The 18,140-nt window shown below is 40.6% G+C and overlaps 1 protein-coding gene across 5 annotated transcripts in view; it reads right to left on the bottom strand.

Annotated features, from left to right (window-relative positions):
* The window catches only part of MSRB3 (methionine sulfoxide reductase B3), an 86,761-nt gene that overhangs the window by 42,646 nt on the left and 25,975 nt on the right, over positions 1 to 18,140 (bottom strand). For all 5 annotated transcript variants that reach the window (XM_086748844.1, XM_086748859.1, XM_086748834.1 and 2 more), the window contains 2 exons: positions 11,057 to 11,165; positions 9,153 to 9,230 (listed from right to left, as the gene is read on the bottom strand). In XM_086748844.1, the coding sequence (XP_086604970.1) occupies positions 9,153 to 9,230; positions 11,057 to 11,165 (187 nt within the window). The remainder of the gene's footprint in view (positions 1 to 9,152; positions 9,231 to 11,056; positions 11,166 to 18,140) is intronic.

Genomic DNA, 18,140 nt, shown 5'->3' with positions numbered 1-18,140 from the left:
TGCCCATCACTGTATCAGCAACACCTCACTACCTACACAGTCAGAGACAACATATGAATCTTGCCTTCACCACTGCTTATCTGCACAATCAACTTCTCGCTGCCTAAATTCTAGATATGTGGTATTAGTTGGTCAAACAGAGACCCTGGTTCTCAGCCTGCGTGGCTTGGCATGGACATGTGCACTGCAACTTGCAGCACCAACTGGCCCAGGGGCCAAGATGGCAGGGAGTACGTGGGGAGGAGGGTCAGAAGGGTCACTGGGCACTGTAATGAGTACCAAAGCTCCAAACAGTCATAAATTACTGGACAACGAATCAGGAAACTGATACGGGGTGATAAATGAATAGAACTTTGTCTGGCAACAGCAGAATAGCTATGAAAGAAAACAACATGGGAGGTAGCGCTAGGAGCCATCAAGAGGAGGAGGGTCACCTACATTATGGTCACCATGTCATCTTGGGAAAACAATGCAAAATTTAGGACACAGTATGTGAGAAATTGTTAAGAGATCTTAGAAAGGCACAGAAAAAAAGGGAGGAATTAATGAAGCATTTCTGGCATTGCAAATAAGCAACAACTAGCAGATGCACTCTGCAAGAACAGAAAGTCATCTTGACTACTTGAAGGAATGACAAAGCTTCCAGCAATTTCAGTGGAACTAGCACATTTCCCCTAGATCTTCCAGTATTTACATCTTTTTCTTGACAGCACGCTAGATAAAGGTATCAGAAACTAGTTGCACGTAGGTGTTAAAGATATGCAACTAAAAGATGGCAAATAAATAGGATAAAATTAAATGCTGAAAGTACGTTCCAAAGGAATGTTCTGCTACAGACAAAAATACTCAGTCTGGCTCTTTTATATTTTTGAAACTACATCAACTAGAAGGAAAAACTTCTCTGTACATTGTTATCATTGTACATACTCTGATATCCAACCTGAGCATCCTGCCAGACAAGATGCACCTTACAGAGCCAGGCATTGACTTTACAAATTGTCTTTTATTATCTAGCACACCAACAGGAAAAAAAAACCAACAACAAAAAAAAACCCGAAACAACAGAGAATAGCTCTGTGCATATTTTCTCTACTTCTGCCCCGCAGGAGTACTCTGAAAGTCAGAGAATCATTTATAAATATGTTTGGAAAGGAGTCTATATGCATAAAGAGAGCAAGAGAGTACTTATAAAGTGCCTTCCATTTCCAACTGTGATATGACTCAAATACAGACAGCAAACACACAAATGCCAAGTAGCTCAACTAGCAGCACACAACATGCAAGGAAATAGGGAGCTACTGGAAAGATTTAGCTAAGGACAAGGTGCTGCAACACTTTTAAAGATCCCAGAAATAATTAAATCAAACACAAACAATAAAATATATGATGGTCACTTTGTACTGTAAAGAGGTGCAGGATGTTGACCTGTTACTTTTAAAAGGCACTGTAAACCAGATGCTCAGACTGCCAAGTACTGAGAAAGAGAGAGAAATGGAGTAATGATAATCACCACGTGTTCCTATAGTCTGAATTTTAAACTACTGCCTTCCAAAGTATGACTGAACTGCAGTTGTTCAGTGCCCCATGCTGTGGTGTGACCAGACACACTACAGCTGTAGCCAACACAGATCCGCTATTTGCCAGTGAAGCGGGCTTTTGGCAAGAAGAGGGGAAAGCAGACTTAGCGCAGAACTTCTACTGTTGCATTACAACTGCCTTTTTCTTCCACCCTTCTTGATGAAGTCTTTAACAGGTTTATTCAGGTTCTGTGGAAGCTCAGCATTGGCAACAGCCTTTGAAAGTCCCACAGCTCTCTCAGAAAACACCTGATGAAACCTCTGCAGTTGTAATTCTTTTGTTTTCATGTTGAAGGAGTCATTGACTCCTCTTGGCTTTCTTACACATTTGCATTAGTAGTTTATACCAGGTTGTTCCTTTGCAAGGTTTTGCTTCCAGGATGCTAAACACAACACTGGTAGGGGCAGACATTCAAAATATAGTCCCCTTTGAAAAGAACTTTGATTTAATAAAGATCTGTTACAGTTGTGGAGATGATGGGTGCAGCTTTGGTACATCTTCCTTTTCAAAGGACTTTAGTCCCTATTGGCATGAGCAGTTCACTGAAGAGACAAAGATCTAGCAGGCTCCTGATGCAATCCAAGCCAACCAATGTCCTGGCCCAGGTGACTGAGCAGAATAAAATCATTCCTCTCTCTTCCCTCTTTGCCCCCAATAGTACAGAAAATACCGAGCTGTATCAGCGTTCTTGGCTAGAGCATTGCTAGCAAGCTAAAGGCAGCCAGGACAGAAATGCTCAGTTGTGAACACGTCCCGGGACACTGTGTGGACCCAAATCATGTTCATGCAAACTAGCGTTCTCCTAGACGGGACCTAGGCAAGCTGCAGGGGAGGCTCAGGCTGGGGACCACGAGCAGGATGAATCAGGCCAGTGTTTCAAATGAGAGGAATTTAGGCTAAGAAACACAAGCCATGTGTTGTCACTTGCCTTTAGGGCCAGAGAAGAGGCTTTCATCCATTTTATTTACAAGTATGGACACAGCCCTTCTGAAAATGCAAACCATTACTTGGAAGTGGTCACTGACCTTACTCATGAGCCAAAGCTCCAAATAACAAGGCAAGCTTCCAGAAAGAAAAATGCAGCAGTATTCCAATGTAAAAATTAATATCTGATGTAACTATCTAGGAATTTATGAGACCAGCACCATCAGGGAATTTGAGAAGCCCTCAAGCGTTAAGAATCGAGTAGTTCCTCAGGCACCAGAAGGAGAAAAGCTGAGCTTGCTGCTGCATTGTGTCCAGGGGACAGGTCCTGTGGTGTCTATAGCGGCAAAACTACTCACAGGTACTTCCCAGAGCTGGACATTCATAATGCCTCTCTCTCTTCCACCCTCATGTGGATTCTCTGTTATAATACAATAATATATATATATTATTTACAATAATATTATCTGATATAATCTAATAATATTGTTGAACTCTTGTTCAGGTCTCCCCTCAGAGAGGGCTTCAATGTGATCTCTCCCAATTTCATGAAAGTTTTAAGAACTTAATATCTTTGAGGTTTAATAGCTACTCCCCTGCCAAATTTGGCTGAAATTGGCAAGTAGATTAAATGATACAGTTTTATTATTAGGAAAGGATTGACACACAGACAGCACAATGCTGTAAGCCTTGCTTCCTTAGGAAGCCTGGTTAAAGATGTATTTTTAATCTCACTTTCCTAGACTACAGAAAAAAGTTTGATTCACTGTTGATGGATGCTGTGAAAATTTCTGTTCTGCATATTGATGAAAAAACAAATTCAAAAAGAGCATTTTAACATCATGTTAGTCGATGAGTAGTCTCAGGGTGAGTTCTGCCCAGAGTTTATTTTAATGTGAGAGTTACAAACAGATAAATATAGAAACCTACAGCTTCTGCAGGCATAATCGATAACAATCCAGTTTACCTCATTTTTACTTTAGGTACATACATACACATAGTAAAGCATAAGGTAGGTTAAGACCAGCTGAAAATTAGTTCTTCCAAGCAGGGTGACTGATGAACAGTCAGTACAAAGAAGTGTGCATTTTAAACAGGGGAAACTACATATCAGACTTAAAAGTTTATAGAGAATCGATTGAAATTTTGCAGTGAAAGCATCAATGAAATTCTTAATAAAATCAGTGGAAGTTGTCTATAGATATCTCTAGGATTATGGAAATCTTTGCATTTATTTCCTCTTATTTCTAAGTACCTTCAATACGGATTTGCAACTCAGTCATGCTCAGCAATAAGTAAATCAAAACAATTTCACAGGCTTGTCTCAGTGAGACCATGAAATATTTAAAACATTACATTTTAAGTCCCCTTTTCCTTCTTTTTTGAATCCTAACATGTTTCTCCTAGGAAATCTACATCAACATTTGCCTTTTGGAAAGGACGCTTGTTGAAATTTCCTCTGCCTAGCAAACCATGAGATCCCTCATACTCCTGTACTTGTTTTCACTGCTGGAGATGGTCTTACTCAGAGAACCCAAACAAAAGGAAATCTCAGGTTTGCTGTTGCATTGGCTTGCAGCTGACAGTCTCACCTGACTTGCTCCTTGTGCTGCCAGTGCCCTCGGCCACAGTAATTCAGACAGTGCCTTACTACATTTGTGGGCAGCAACCAGCCTAGTACGATAGAGCTGATCTACTGAAAAGACAAGACCAGGTGGCTTGTGGATCAAGGAAAAAAAAAAAAAAAAGATGAAGTGTTTTTTGTTTCCCAACTTGCTCTCCCTCTCCTAATCCTGAACATAAAAATCTTTGCTTATATGAGGGTAGTGAAATGAGCATTCAGCACCAGCCAAGAAGCTGCCAGTTAGAGGATATTAAAAACTACCCATGAGCCGATTAGGAGCACAGAACCGTTTGCTATAATGACTGCAGCTTCTATAACACCGCACTTGCCAAGCATCCAGTGGAAGAAGCCTTCCCCCGAGAGCTGCCTAGCAGCTCTACCCAAGCTCAGAATTGTACCGTTCTTGCTCCAAGGTAGCTCTTGCTCTTGGTCTTAAGGACCAGGAGGACAAAGTCCTGTTCCAAACCACCACAGAAATTAGTAACCACCAGGTCAAGCTCCATCAATGACCCTGTGCTACAGCTGTGATAAGCTGTACACAGCTTTGCCCATATTCAGCACTCACGTGGGATTAGATGTGGATTTGGCATTCAGGTACATTCTGATGTGGAAGATGCCATGGGCTGCATTCACAAAGCAATTTTGCTGCAGGGATTGCAGTAAATATAGCATTCATATTGATGGTCTTCCTCAGAGGTGGATTAAACCTCCAGACTCTAGATGGCTCTGAGGAAGACGAGCACTCTGCTATCTTGATTTTTGCTGAGACAACTAGGAGTGCGTAACAATCTGTCATGCAGCAGTGACACAGCAATGGTTGGTTTCAACCAAAACATGGTGAAACAAGAAGAAACCAATGCTCAATGATAACAACTTTACTCATGTTTAACTCCATCAGCCTTTTCTAGGGGACAGTCACAAAAAATTGCAGAAACGCTTGCAAGTTTTAAGATCCTCAAGCTTCTCGGAGCTACACAAGACCTAGGAAAAATCTGGGTTTGGATGAGAACTGTTTGGCAGTACTGCCTGCTGACTGATTCCTCCACTGGTGAGAGCCAACTTACTCCAAACAAATGTTATTAAACAGAAGCTGCTGGTTTTGACAAAGTTTTGTGAGGAAAAAGTCAGGGTGGATGAAGTTGCTCAAGTAGTTCCATGAGATCTTATTAGAGACACTACAGCAGTTACTTCATATGGGCTCTCGTAGCCAGAAAGCCAGTGCTGATTTGTCATTTGGCCTACTCAAAGGATAAAAACATTATTAAGAAAGCTTAAAGACAATTAATTAAGCACTCAGCAGTGGGGCAAGGAAATTACTTGTAAAGACCTAGCCTGGTGATTGAAATATTCCTTTAGTTGTGAAGACAAGAGTGGTATGATGCTAATGGCACTGCAATATTGCCCAGCCACGCTTTGCTTTTCTCATGATTTGCTTTTGGATGTCTGAGAGATGTTGAGAAGACCTGACACAGTTCAACGAAAATCAAATGAAAACATGACATGAATAAGGGTGTTGCTATTTCTCTTAGTGCATGTTCAGAAGAGCCAACACCATTACCAAGAATTCCTTCCAGGAAGCAATAAAGGCAGCAGTGGGTGATTTATGAAGACTTGGCAATTCATTCCTTGGCCCTAAAAACTGGAAACTGACACAACAATAATATTTCTTTTTTTAAAAGGAAACCATTCTCCCAGGCTTCCCAGTTCCCATCTATACCACACCTTTCTCACACAGTCCTGCATATGGTAAAGGACACGACCATGGTTTATTAAATATGGAACAGTTCCTCTCCTATGGCGATAGAGCGAGTTGAGTATTTCGTGCCAGTCCTTTCTAACCTCCTCTTGCCATGGCTGTGGACAGAAGGGTGTTTTTGCACAGTATACAAAAAAAAATGCCTTGAAAATTAGAGTAGGTGCAATCTTGCAAATACACTTGGGCTTTAGAAAACGCTGAGTGGGGTAGCTGGTGCTCTGTAAACTGATACAGAAACACACAACCTTGCTGCAGAGGTTGCCCAGTCATGATAAATGTGGCTCCCAAAAAAATAACACAAGCAGGTATAGTTGACAAACATGAGGGTTTTTTCCCTGGCTGATTAGTTTTCTATCAGAACAATGTCCTGCATAGAGACATGCTCTACCACACCAGGTGAGGTCCAGTGAAGAGGAAGCCATGAAAACACACCCTAGAGAAAGGCAGGGGGAAGAGGGCTGCTCCTCTTAGCATAAGCCTGCAGCTAGATTGGAGAAAGTGTAACACAAAACCACATAAGGGCTGGCTTGTAGAAAAGGAGGTCCTTGAGATTAGTTTATTGTCTCTCTCATTTACTGCTTTCTTTAGGCAGCTGTACTAGGATGTAGGAGACCGTCTGGCATGAAAGTTCAGAGATGGAACAATTAGATTCAATGGCATGATTATGGATTTGATGTGTGAGGCACCTTTGATTGTGGAAAAAGTTAAAGCATGTTCTCCATAAAGCTTGGGAGGTTTCTCATAACACTAGTACAAGTAGGTAGATGAAGAGATGTTAAATTACTAATTGTTTCTTTTATCTTTCCTGTGATAGAGACAGAGTTCTGTTTTAAAGGCATACCAAAAACCAGGTCTTTCATCTGGAGTGTAAAATTCATGTGTTCCCTGACCTCGCGTGTCACATGGTAATGAAACAACGTAAATCAGAAATGTTAAAAGTTGAAGTTTGTTAATATTACTGCTGAAGCTCCAGTCTCTTTCCTGGTTAAACTGACAGGTCCATAGTCCAAATATATATATTTACAGATGACAATGACACAAAGGAAAAAAAATTAATGGACACTCAATGAGAAACAAATGGAAATGCAAGTTTCAGATTAGTATCTGGAAATTAAAAAAAAAAACAAAACAAAACAAAAAAAAACCCCAAACAAAAAACCCCAAAACAACCCACTACCACAAAATTAACTTTTATTTTAAATGAGGCAATGGACTTCCTTTATATTGTACTACCACCTTACACCTAAGAAAGTACTTTGGTAATTTACACTCTGTAGGGAAAAATTAGTAAATAGCATATATTTTGCATTCTCTTATCTATGTTTCCTTCTCGCTTTTTTAGCTCCCTGGGCTGAAGCAGTCCCCAAGATACAAGAATGCAGCTTCCCTACTTGAGGAAGACATTATGCACTGATATTTTGGCATCAGTAAACAAAATAACATGGACCCCTATTGGCCTCTCCATTTGTTCCCACCCTTGCCAGTCACTTCAGAACCACTGGCTGAATTGTAGACCAGAGGTGGCAAGAACTCACAAAGCAACACAAAGACTTTGGGGAGACTGGGCGAAGGCCAGTCCAGCCTTGGGACACAATCAGCAAGGTGTTTTTTTTCAGGTGCTCACTGGCCTGGGATTTATTAAAAATAAAAAAAAAAAACAGCTTCCCTCTTTCTCCTCCCATAAAATTCATAGGGAGTCTCAAAGAGAATCTGAAAACAGGGACATTTCCATATAGCTCATTTCACATAGAGAAATCCAACTCATTAACTCAAAGAAGTCAAGACTATGCCAAAGCATACTGCGCACTTGAGATAATCACAGGTAAGTCTCATATTGCAGTTTTTTTCCCATATTAAATGGATTGTGAAGGCAACTGGAAACTAGTTCACATTCATTTATGTGAACGACTGCTGTCCAAATCTCACCCCACAAAAAACCCTACTCTTTCTCCAGCAGACAGTAGAAAGGAAGCCAGTCTTGAAGGTAGAAGGTGAAATCCTGGCTCCATTGTATTCATTTGCCAAATCTGAATTGACTTCAACAGAGCCAGGATTTCCCCCATAAAGATTTAGCTATAGTAAGCAGGGGAATGTCTAAATGGCAGAGTAGAAAACCAGGTTATGGAGACTTTAGATCCCCACTTTGTACCCCAAAGCCAAGCACCACAGTAACACATGACATGAGAATATTGCTTTGGCTGAGTTCATAACGATCAGTTTTCCAACTCAAAAGATTCACGTTATTAGTGAAGTTTCTGCAGGTAATCCTCCTAACAGAGGAATCAAACATAACAGAGACGAAGTGCTTCTTTCATCTTTACAGACAGTCTCTTGAGAACAACTATCACTGCCACATCTGGTGATTCTGGAGCTACATCAATTTTATTTTCCTTTGTAACCTATTACTGACCCAATTTTCTCTGTTATTAGCGCTATCCTGGCCATCCTGTTTCATGCAGCTGTAAAGGTACCTCTTCAAGTGAGAGGGACTGAGTCAGTGTGAACTGAGGGGAAAAACAAGCAAAAAAAAACCCCAAACCTCTTCATCAGAATGAACACAAACAGCCAGAAATAAAAAAAAACACATAAAAAACAACTGAATCCATGCAGAACAATGCAGTGATTGAGAGAATTCAATCAGCACTGCTTCTAGCACCAAATTTAGGGCCACAATTCCCACAGTACTTCTAAACAGTATGTTTCATGCAAGACATGAAAGTTATTATTTCTTTCTTAATCCTTGCTTCAGTTCCTAAACCAGCTCTCTATGTGTGCTAATTGGGATGAAAATTCAGTAAGTAATGCAATTTTCCTGGGGTTTGTTTTCTTAACTGCTTGAATTCTAAAAAAGCATCTACTTTTCTCTCCATTATCAGATACACTGTTGTAGCATGGATGCAGCATCACCACCCGGGATCCAGACCTTAAAGCTACCTGTGAGTAATACTAACAGCCCAAACTCAGTGTCTCTCAGCACAGCAAAAGACTGTGTTACAATTACTTGGCATGGCTGCATATAAAAAATAAAAAATAATTACTATTTTTTTTCTGTCAAATTACCTATTTTACTTGACTGCTATCTTATTTATTTACTATTTTTTAAGAGAAATTTTACTATAGCATTATTATTTACATTGCTTTCCTTGTATCTCGTATCAATTTGAATGAGTTAAATGATCTTATACAATTACGTAAGTACTGAAATATACACAGGAACACAGCATATAAACTAAGAGACAGAAATCTCAAAACTATATTTAGCATACTCACTTGAATAAAGGAGTCCCACAAACAACACATTTGTATATTCCTCGAGCTTTATGATGTGTGTACTCCCCCTCAAAGGCACTGGGAAAACAACAACACTACATTTTAAAAATAAATAAAGGAATTTGGGGAGGGTTTAATTATTAAATTAGCTAAGACTTTAGAAAAATGTTACAGAAAAAAAAAACCCCAGGATTTAAAAGTTGGCAGTTGTTTTTTATTAAAGGCAGCAAATAAAGCAGGCACAGGAAAAGGGGAATGTCCTCATTAGTGTGCCTCAGGTGTTATGTATCATGCAAGAGGAAGCGAATTGTCCCACAGTTCAAAGGACAAGAAAAAGGGAAAAACTGGAATCTTCCCCTATCTGGCAAGTGAAACACAAGTTTTTGTAAACAGGGGCTCTCTGACACGTCGCTCAACCTGACGCATTTCTCCAGCTCTGTCTTTAGGAAGGTGGTTGGCGGTGGGCTCAGCTGCTGGGGCAGAGGTGTGAAGTGCTGGGGTGCCTGCCGCCCGGGAGCTGCAAGGCCGTGGCGCTGGCGCAGGCCGCGGCGGGCTGCCGGGGCGGCAGAGGCATTGTAGCTGAAAATGAAATAATTGGTCCACGATTTCAAGCTGTGTGCGCCTTATATTTTTAGTTGAAAAGCAGTATTACAGCTTTAAGGGAATATTTTTCTAAGTTAACAATCTAAGAGGCTAGGAGGTCATTCATCTAATACGAATCAGCTGCGCTAGCCCAACAAAAAGCCTATGTGCTCAGCAGCTTGTTTTTATTATCCTTTCACCCTTTTTATGAGGTCCAATTTTTTTTTATAAACAGGATTTTTAAGAATGACCTAATCTCCGATTGTTTGTGTGCATTAAATCACGTTGTTGGTCCTGTACACAAGAGCGAGAAGGGCCGCGGGGGGGGGGGAAGGCAGGCCTCGCGGCAGAGGCCAACGTCCCCCTGCCCCTCCGGGGCTGCGGGAGGACGAAGGGGGCCAGCGCGGAGAGGGGCACTGTCCCTGCCGTCCCCCTCTCGGCACATTCAGCCTCTGGTACGCACAGTCAGGAAGAGTGCTGCCGATTAACCGAGACCCCACGTGCGGTGGAGAGCCCTTTCAGGTCATGAATGAAAACAAGCAGTTACATCATTAGAACGTGTGGAGCAGAGGTAAAGCCAGGGCCTTACGCCAAGCTCAGTGGCATAAATTAGACAACAAAAAATGGCTAGGCCTTGGCAAGTTACCTTCATGCTGGAATCAGCTGAGAGAGAGACTTTATTCACTAAAAACAGTCTTGGAAGCGAGTCCTTTTTTTTTTCCTTTCCTCCAGGACTCAGGGCTGGCTTCCAGTGACTAAAGCCATGTGAGGGCAGTTATTGAAAATTTTTAACATTCCAACCACAAATGAGCCAATAAATACCTTCTCCATATGTGCTTCAAAAAGAAATTGGAGTGGGGTGGAAAAGAACTAAATTATGCTACCTTCTTTCTGCAGCCAAAACGTCTATACTTACAATGGCCACCTTCAAAACTCCAGCCTCCTGGCACGGGGCCATTTCCCTCGTGGTTCTGCTTACTGCGATATCTTCCAAAAAAAGTGTACCTAAACCGCTATTACTTCCACACATTTTGTAGTAAACTAAAAACAGACTCTAAACATGAGCCCAGTGACTTTATAAGACATGCAGTGTTCATTAAAAGAAAAAGTCACACAAGACCCCTGGCCTTGGCCCCCGTGCTGCAGATGCTTGTCTTTGCAGTGGTGTTAATTTGTAGGGGTTAGTAAACAAGTGCAGAAATCCTGGGGAAATAAAAAAAAAAACACCTCGGTGGGGAAGGTGAGGAAGCACCATTGAGAGGAGGGGAAGAAAAGAAAGATGCCTGTGTTTAGAGGACTGCATTTCCTTCATCCTGCCTTACCTTTCAGTCCCCTTCTCCTGAGTGACATGGTACTGCAAGGGTGTCAGCCGCTTCCTCAGCTCCTCCTGGGAAAAGACCACCTTACAGTCCTTTTTATCCCTACATGACCCTGCAAAGGGAGAGGATATGGGAGAAGGAGCCTTTTTAGCTTAAATCCTGAATAATTGCTTTGGCAGACGGCCACAGCATAGCTTCTGCATTCACTTGTCAATGACCAGACCGGTCCCTAATGCACGAAGAATGGCTCAGCTGAACTGCAGCTGATTATTTCTTCAAATCCAAGTTTAAAAAAGAATTTTGCTTGAGAGCCAGGTGATTCCACTGGAGCAGTGACAATGTGCTACAGCCAAAGCCCTTTGGTGTGTTATACACTAAACTGTTGCACACACAATCATTCACAAGAAAGTAACATTCTTCCAACTATTAAAAAAAAAAATTTGCAAAAAAACCCAACTACAGCTGAAATGTTCTTTACAAGACATCTATATTGGAGACTTACGGTAATGGGCATATGATGTTCAGCCACAATATCCAACAATTTCATTACCCTTTAAAGTGGTTGATAAACAATTCTAAATCTTTAGAATTCCAATAAAGTTGATTGAACTCCTAGTCGCATCCTCATCCTTTTACTTTAGAGCATTAAGCATTGTATTTTTTCACTGTTGAAGCATTAGAATGGAAGCCCTGAGGAGCAAGTAATTTCTTTATGCACAAAGCTGTACAAGGTTCAACAATAAACTTGTCGTAAAAATTAGGGTTGCTATTGAAATTACTCTCCTTTAAAAATCTCGTCTTATGTTTTGCTTAGTTCACACAGAAAATCCAAGGAGTACATAAGGATTACTGTAAAAAAAAACATTTGTATACTGCAGAAATTCACATCACATCAGGAAAGAAAAAATAACAATACGGTTGCTTTTGAGAATGAAAACTCCCAAAGTAGTAACAGAAATTGTCAAATATTCAAATAACTCTGATAATTGCTTGCAAAAATTAGCTGACAAAATACAGCAGGGAAAAAGCACTCTAATTATGACAGTAATTCAAATATGGTACAATTAGAAATAAACAGTCCCAACAAAAATATTTTTTTCTAGCAATGTATATACACTCATAAAAAGACCAATTGTGTTCCCAAAGTAGAGGGAACAGAGCTACCCATCTGTATGTCATTTAGTACAGGAGAGGCAATGGCAGGTTTAAATTACATGGTATTGGATTGCAATTTCCTAACATTGGATGCTTTTCTGCTTTTTTACCTTGAGTCATTACTAAGGAGTGTTCATAAAAAGTAGCTTAAAGCACAGATGCTTGCAAATCATTTAAGAAAAGATGTTTCTTTCTTCCTCCCCCTCTTCTTTTCTCATTTTTTTTTAATGTGTGGGGGTGGGTGAATAGGGGAGAGAGAAAAAGAATAATGCTGTTGGTCACTACCGACTAACCCTAGGAAGTATTTTCAGGAAGAAAAAAGTAAAATTGAAAACATCTGATTGAAGTAAATAGTGCAAACATAAAAAGCTTTACTAGTGAAAGAAAGGTATTGAAAAGCGACTTTATTTCATAGATTAGAAATTACTTTTGATCTAAACATTCTTAAAAACAGATTGTTTTCCACTCTGAGCCATCTCATTAGCTGTGCTGCAGAGCCTTCATTTTAATGGCAAGCTTTGAAAGAGCGCTGCTGTATGCCTTTGTTAGCTTCAATCTTATTTGGGAGAGGGATAAAGATTTCATTCCAGGTCTCTTTGTTTGTCTTTCAAGAACCACTAAAGCAGTATTCACACAAATTTTGCAGGAATGTGCCCTGTGCCATAGCTTACAAATTATTTGGTTTTGGTGCACTTAAAGGTCACCTTCCAAATTAGCAAAATTTTCCTACATCCTGGCTTTTCAACCTTAAATGTAAATATTGTTTCCTAACTGTAAGTGAGGTTTGTTCTTTATAACATTTGGTTGCTTATTTAAAGATGTCAAACTTTGGAGGTTTTTATTCTCTGAACGTGCAGGGCTCTAGGACTAAGTCTTTCAAACTACAGCTAACAGGGAAAGGAAGCATATGCATTATATAAATAGCTATTGTTATGTTGCATTACGCAGCTCAGAAAGAAACTGTTTAAGAGACGGTCTTTCATCTAAAATGTCAGTATTAAAAAGTAGTCTAGAGAGCAGCGAAGACTCTTACAAACCAACATCACTTTAAAAATATCTTCCAGTTATTTTTTTCAAGAATTCTGTCTGCTCTTTAGATGTTGCAAAAAAAAAGCAAATGAACCATAACTTCACTTTGGAAAAAGTCACGAGAAAATACTGAGTGTTTTAAAGAATGGTCAGTATTCCCTCTTTACTCTCCTTAAATAATTTTTCATCTATTTTATAAATTTAGTGTTCCTCAATCACTATACACAGAAGAAAATTTCTATATGCCACCTGATCCATGACACAGACCATAAGTAGGAAGCATGTTATAAAAGACTTTTTCCCCCATTGTTTTTAATAATTAACTGAGTGTTTTACAATACAGGCAAGTATTTATGTCTACAGGGGAATTTTGCCAAACTGCACTGGGGTAAACTGCAACCTACCTCAACAAAGGACTCTCGGTTTGTAATTTAATGGAGTATATACATCAGCAAAAAGCTACAGTTGTACTAGAAACATAACGGAAATCTCTTGGTCCAGCCTTGAGCATTCAAGAACAGCCCTATTCAATTAATTGCACTTATTATTTCACTGCTACCAACAAAAAAAAAATAGCTCAGGAAATTGATTGCACTATTTCCATGCCAAAGAGCCAAGGAGGTAAAACAAGACTCACCCCAGACTGCAGAGGATGTAAGGATACATTACCTGAAACAGGGCCTACAAGCCTCAATAAAATGCAATGAATCCTAAAAATTACTGAGTGAGGTTCTAAGAATACAGTCCTTTGGTTAGGAAAAAAAATACACGCAAGAGGGACAGAAGTGCTCAACTTGCAGTACTAGACTGGCTGCTTCCATTTTTTCAACTGTTCCTTTATGGCACATACGAGATGTCTGTTATATTCAAGCCAACTGTCTGTATCTTGGGAGAGGACAACATAAAGCTACATAAATAAATGGCCAATATGAGAGAAACTGCCGCCAGTAAAGCAGCTGTTATCAAACTTGTTATTCAAGCAGAGACTAAAGGTGCAGGCTGACGACCTTCCACAGTCTGGTTCCCCAAAGAAGGGACTGGGTATGGGCTGTGGAAAAGGTTCCCATGCAGGCAACAAACTTCTTCAGCAACTCAGGCATAAAGGCAGGCTCACGGTTCCTCTGCAAATTATACAGTTTAAGGAAGAAGAGAAAAAAGCTCATCAGTTTTACAAATAGCATGACATCAGTGTGATTACATTAAAGGTGAGACTAAATTAAACAAACTGTGAGGATAACAGTCTGGATTCATTAGGTCTATTATTAGGACTCTGGATTAGATCTCACTTGTTGTTTGGGGGTGACGCTCTCAGCAATGACTTTTAGAAGAGCCCGGGACAGCTATGTTCCAGTTAGACCCCACTGTTAGGAGAGGTGAACGCTGGCCTACAAGGGCAGACAGAATTGCCTTTACATGCCACTGCAGGATCGGAGGCCAAATTAAATCTCTCTAATCAGCGCACCTCGGTCCCTTCGTTGGGGTCTGTGCTCATTAGAAAAGCAGCGCGCGGAGAACCGTTCCACAAACAGACACCAGCGTTTCCACTTGAGGCCACCTGCCTTCAGCCCTTTGCCAACAGTTACAGCAGTGCTAAAAGCTGTTAAGATCCTGGAGCAGGATGGAAGGCTTTGCGAAGAAAAGGCTAGGCTCACAAATCTTAATGCATAATCATAAAAAAAAAAGCTGAGGAGGGTGAAACAAACACCAACAGAAACCCTTTTGGAACCTTCATGACATTCCTGTTCTTAGGAATGGCTTTTCTGAAAAGCAACGCAATGCATGCTGCCATTTACTATTCACTTGCAGACTACGGGCATTTCAGAGTTCAGCTCTGGAGTCCTCCTCTGTACGAATGAAGTGAACAGAAAGTATTTTCTGGGTGTTGACCCGATAATGAAGACATTAAGCATCTCACCTCATGTATAAATTCCAGTTTCAATTGACCTTTTCAAATCCGTGGTTCGTAACACAGGCGTGTGCCATTTCCTTCCATGTAAGCAACCACAAGAAAACTAGCAACGAGATACATCCAGACAGACGGACACAAGTTAGCAGACCATTACTTCTCACCACTCAGCCCTTCACCTGCTCCAGTGTACCAGAAGGTGGCAATTAGTGTCTGACATGCCCTGGCTTTCCTTCTTCAAATAGTCTTTTGAACCATTCTAACAATTTTCTCTTATGTTTTGTTGCTTCCCATCACTGGAATTAACTCAACATTTCACTTGCGTGGAAGACACAGCATCCATTTTCCCCCCTCTACGTATGCTTATGTTCCACTAGCATTAATGGACATTACAGTCATGCACTGAGCACATACCATTAAGACTTCCTGAATTAAATACTGCAAGATCAAATGTTCCAGCAGAGCACCGCCATATAATAAATCGGGCTTCTAGTTTTCAGTACTACTTCTTTTAATATACTCAAGCAGTTTTTTAGGGGCCTTCCAGCACGTTTTATTACTCATATACCACCCCAGCCCCAATCCTGCAATGTGACCTGTGTGGGCAGACCCTTGGGAATATACATAGCTCCAACAACTACATAAGGGTCTATGAATGCACATCAGATTACAGGATCTGGCTCTAAGTATACATCTCTCTGCTTCCCAAAGCCTCTGCTTCCCTCATGCGTGGGTCATACCTTAATCACCAATGGTAAATTATCTCTGACGTTAAGAGGAATCCTGCAAGGTTAAAAAATACTTGCATATTTTTTTAAAAATAAATATCTTTACATATGCTACTGCTAACACTCAGTATTACTGAAACTGGAATCTCTCTTTTTTATTATTTCAAATTTCATTTATGCAGTTTATGCCTCTTGTTTACTGTTTTGCCTCTCTCTCTGCTTAGGAAAAGGCAACTCTCATTTCTGTTTAGTCTGTTCTCTGCAGCCTCAAGTCCGCAGCCTTGGGAGAATGCTGCAGTATCCTCTCACTGCAAACAAGCCAGGAACTGCTTATCTAGTTTAAAAAAGAATAACAATCAATGCAAACAGTTCTATTGGCTTGTAAATTGAAACACACTGTTTCACAAAACCTCTATTTGACATGATAAATCTTTTTATGATCTCATCACAAGCCATTTTAAATTACCTAAGCATGCTGCCGACTAGGAGAGATGCTGCAAAAGAACTCTGAAATGTTGTAAGGTCAAGTTTAAGTAAAATCCAAACTTCATCATTAAAAAAACCCTGTAAATGTTTTACACAGTGAAAAACAGATCTGCATTTCTTTGAGGGATGGCTCCTTTGCTTTCTTGCTGTAGGTAGCTAAGTCCCACCCGCTGTTGAAATACCATTTGCAGTTTCATGCAAGCATTAGGAGTAATGGGGCGAAGACCATTTCCACTATATTGTGCGTTGAAAATCCAAAACCCAGGTACCAGGACAACAGTTACAATTTTGGGTCAAATGCCAGGTTCCATCTTAAAAGAACACCACCCAAAAATTAACTGTCTTTTAAAAAAATTAGTTACTCAACACCCAGGAGGGTCACATGGCCACAAGGGAAGAGCAAGCTCGTCTTTGCAAATTTGCAAGCTTCCCATGCAATCAAGTAACAGAGCTTTCACATTTATTTTTTTTCTGCCTGGTCATCAGCATGGCTCACGTTTTATATAAATGTATATATTTTGAGTCATCATCAGAGATCTCCCACGTAAGACAGCAAATTTCTCAAGCACTCAAAAAAAAAAAAAATCCCCAAACTCCCAACTAATGTATCTCCTCTGTGCACTCATTTTCTTTCCAAATAAAGGGGTACTGGAATCCCAGTGGTCCCAGTACAGGCAGCATCTACAGGAACAGAAGCTGCCTTGTTGTTCCCGCAGGTCTGCAAGCGTCTTTGCGGCAGGTTACGTGGCCAAGGTGGCCACGCAAGCCAGAGACATTCCCTGGAAAAGAAATCTGAAGCTGCCTCCCCTCCTCGCGAATGTAAAAAACATTTAACAAAAAGATTGAAGTCTATTGCAAAGTAGAGAAGGGAGAAAGAAAAGCAGCTCCGTTTGTCCTCTCCACGGATGTCTACTTTACTTCCTCATCTCACGTTAATGGAATAAATGTCACAAACAGCCGCAATCTTGGTCTCACAACCTTTCCAAATTATAACCACTGAGGACTCCAACTCCACCCTGCGCTGGCCAGTGGAGGTGACAGCAGCTTCCACCGGGGCTTTTCAAGCCGTCATCTTCACCAGTGCTACAGCGATGGGAGCATGCGGCTGCTCAGCGGAGGCTGGTGAATAAAAGCACCTTCAATTAAGTGGAGCAAAAGCTCATTACATTATAAACTGCCACTTCTGTTACCCCTTCTGCTGAGATGGCCAAAGACAGAGGGCACGGGGCGGCTGACCTATTTGCCTTGCTCTCGGATGCAAACCAGGCAAGACAAGATCAAGATCTATTGGTCCAGCAGCCGAGGAAGGAACATTAATAATGATGGATTTCTCTTCCTCTCTCCCTTAACAGATAAAGAGACTTTTGTTTTGCTGATACGATCCTAGCACCTTTCACGGGCACTACATTTGTTTAAATTAAAAACAAGAAAGGCAGAGACACTGAGCACTCTGTATCTGGTCAGGAGATTTCTGTCAGAATCAATAAAAGGGTGTACAACATATGGAAAGGCATTTTATTAACAGCAGAATTAAACCGAATTTAATAAGAGTGTTTTATGCTACCTTTTGCATTTAAAATATTTCAGTAAGCCATCAAAATAAGTTTATTCACACGGCTTTAATAAAGGTTTAACCCTGCAGCGGAAACAATTAAAAAGTCAGCATTTGCCAGCGGTTACCGCAGTGGTGTGTAGCTTATTGTGGCATTCAGGCTGTTGCTAAATCCTCCTGCTGCTTCCTCTACAATAGTGATGTGTGGCCTGTGAAATGAGCACTGCATTT

The sequence above is a fragment of the Chlamydotis macqueenii genome, chromosome 1 (genome assembly GCF_036417535.1).
Source record: "Chlamydotis macqueenii isolate bChlMac1 chromosome 1, bChlMac1.mat, whole genome shotgun sequence".
Taxonomy (NCBI): domain Eukaryota; kingdom Metazoa; phylum Chordata; class Aves; order Otidiformes; family Otididae; genus Chlamydotis; species Chlamydotis macqueenii.
This window is presented reverse-complemented; position numbering and strand designations above follow the sequence as displayed.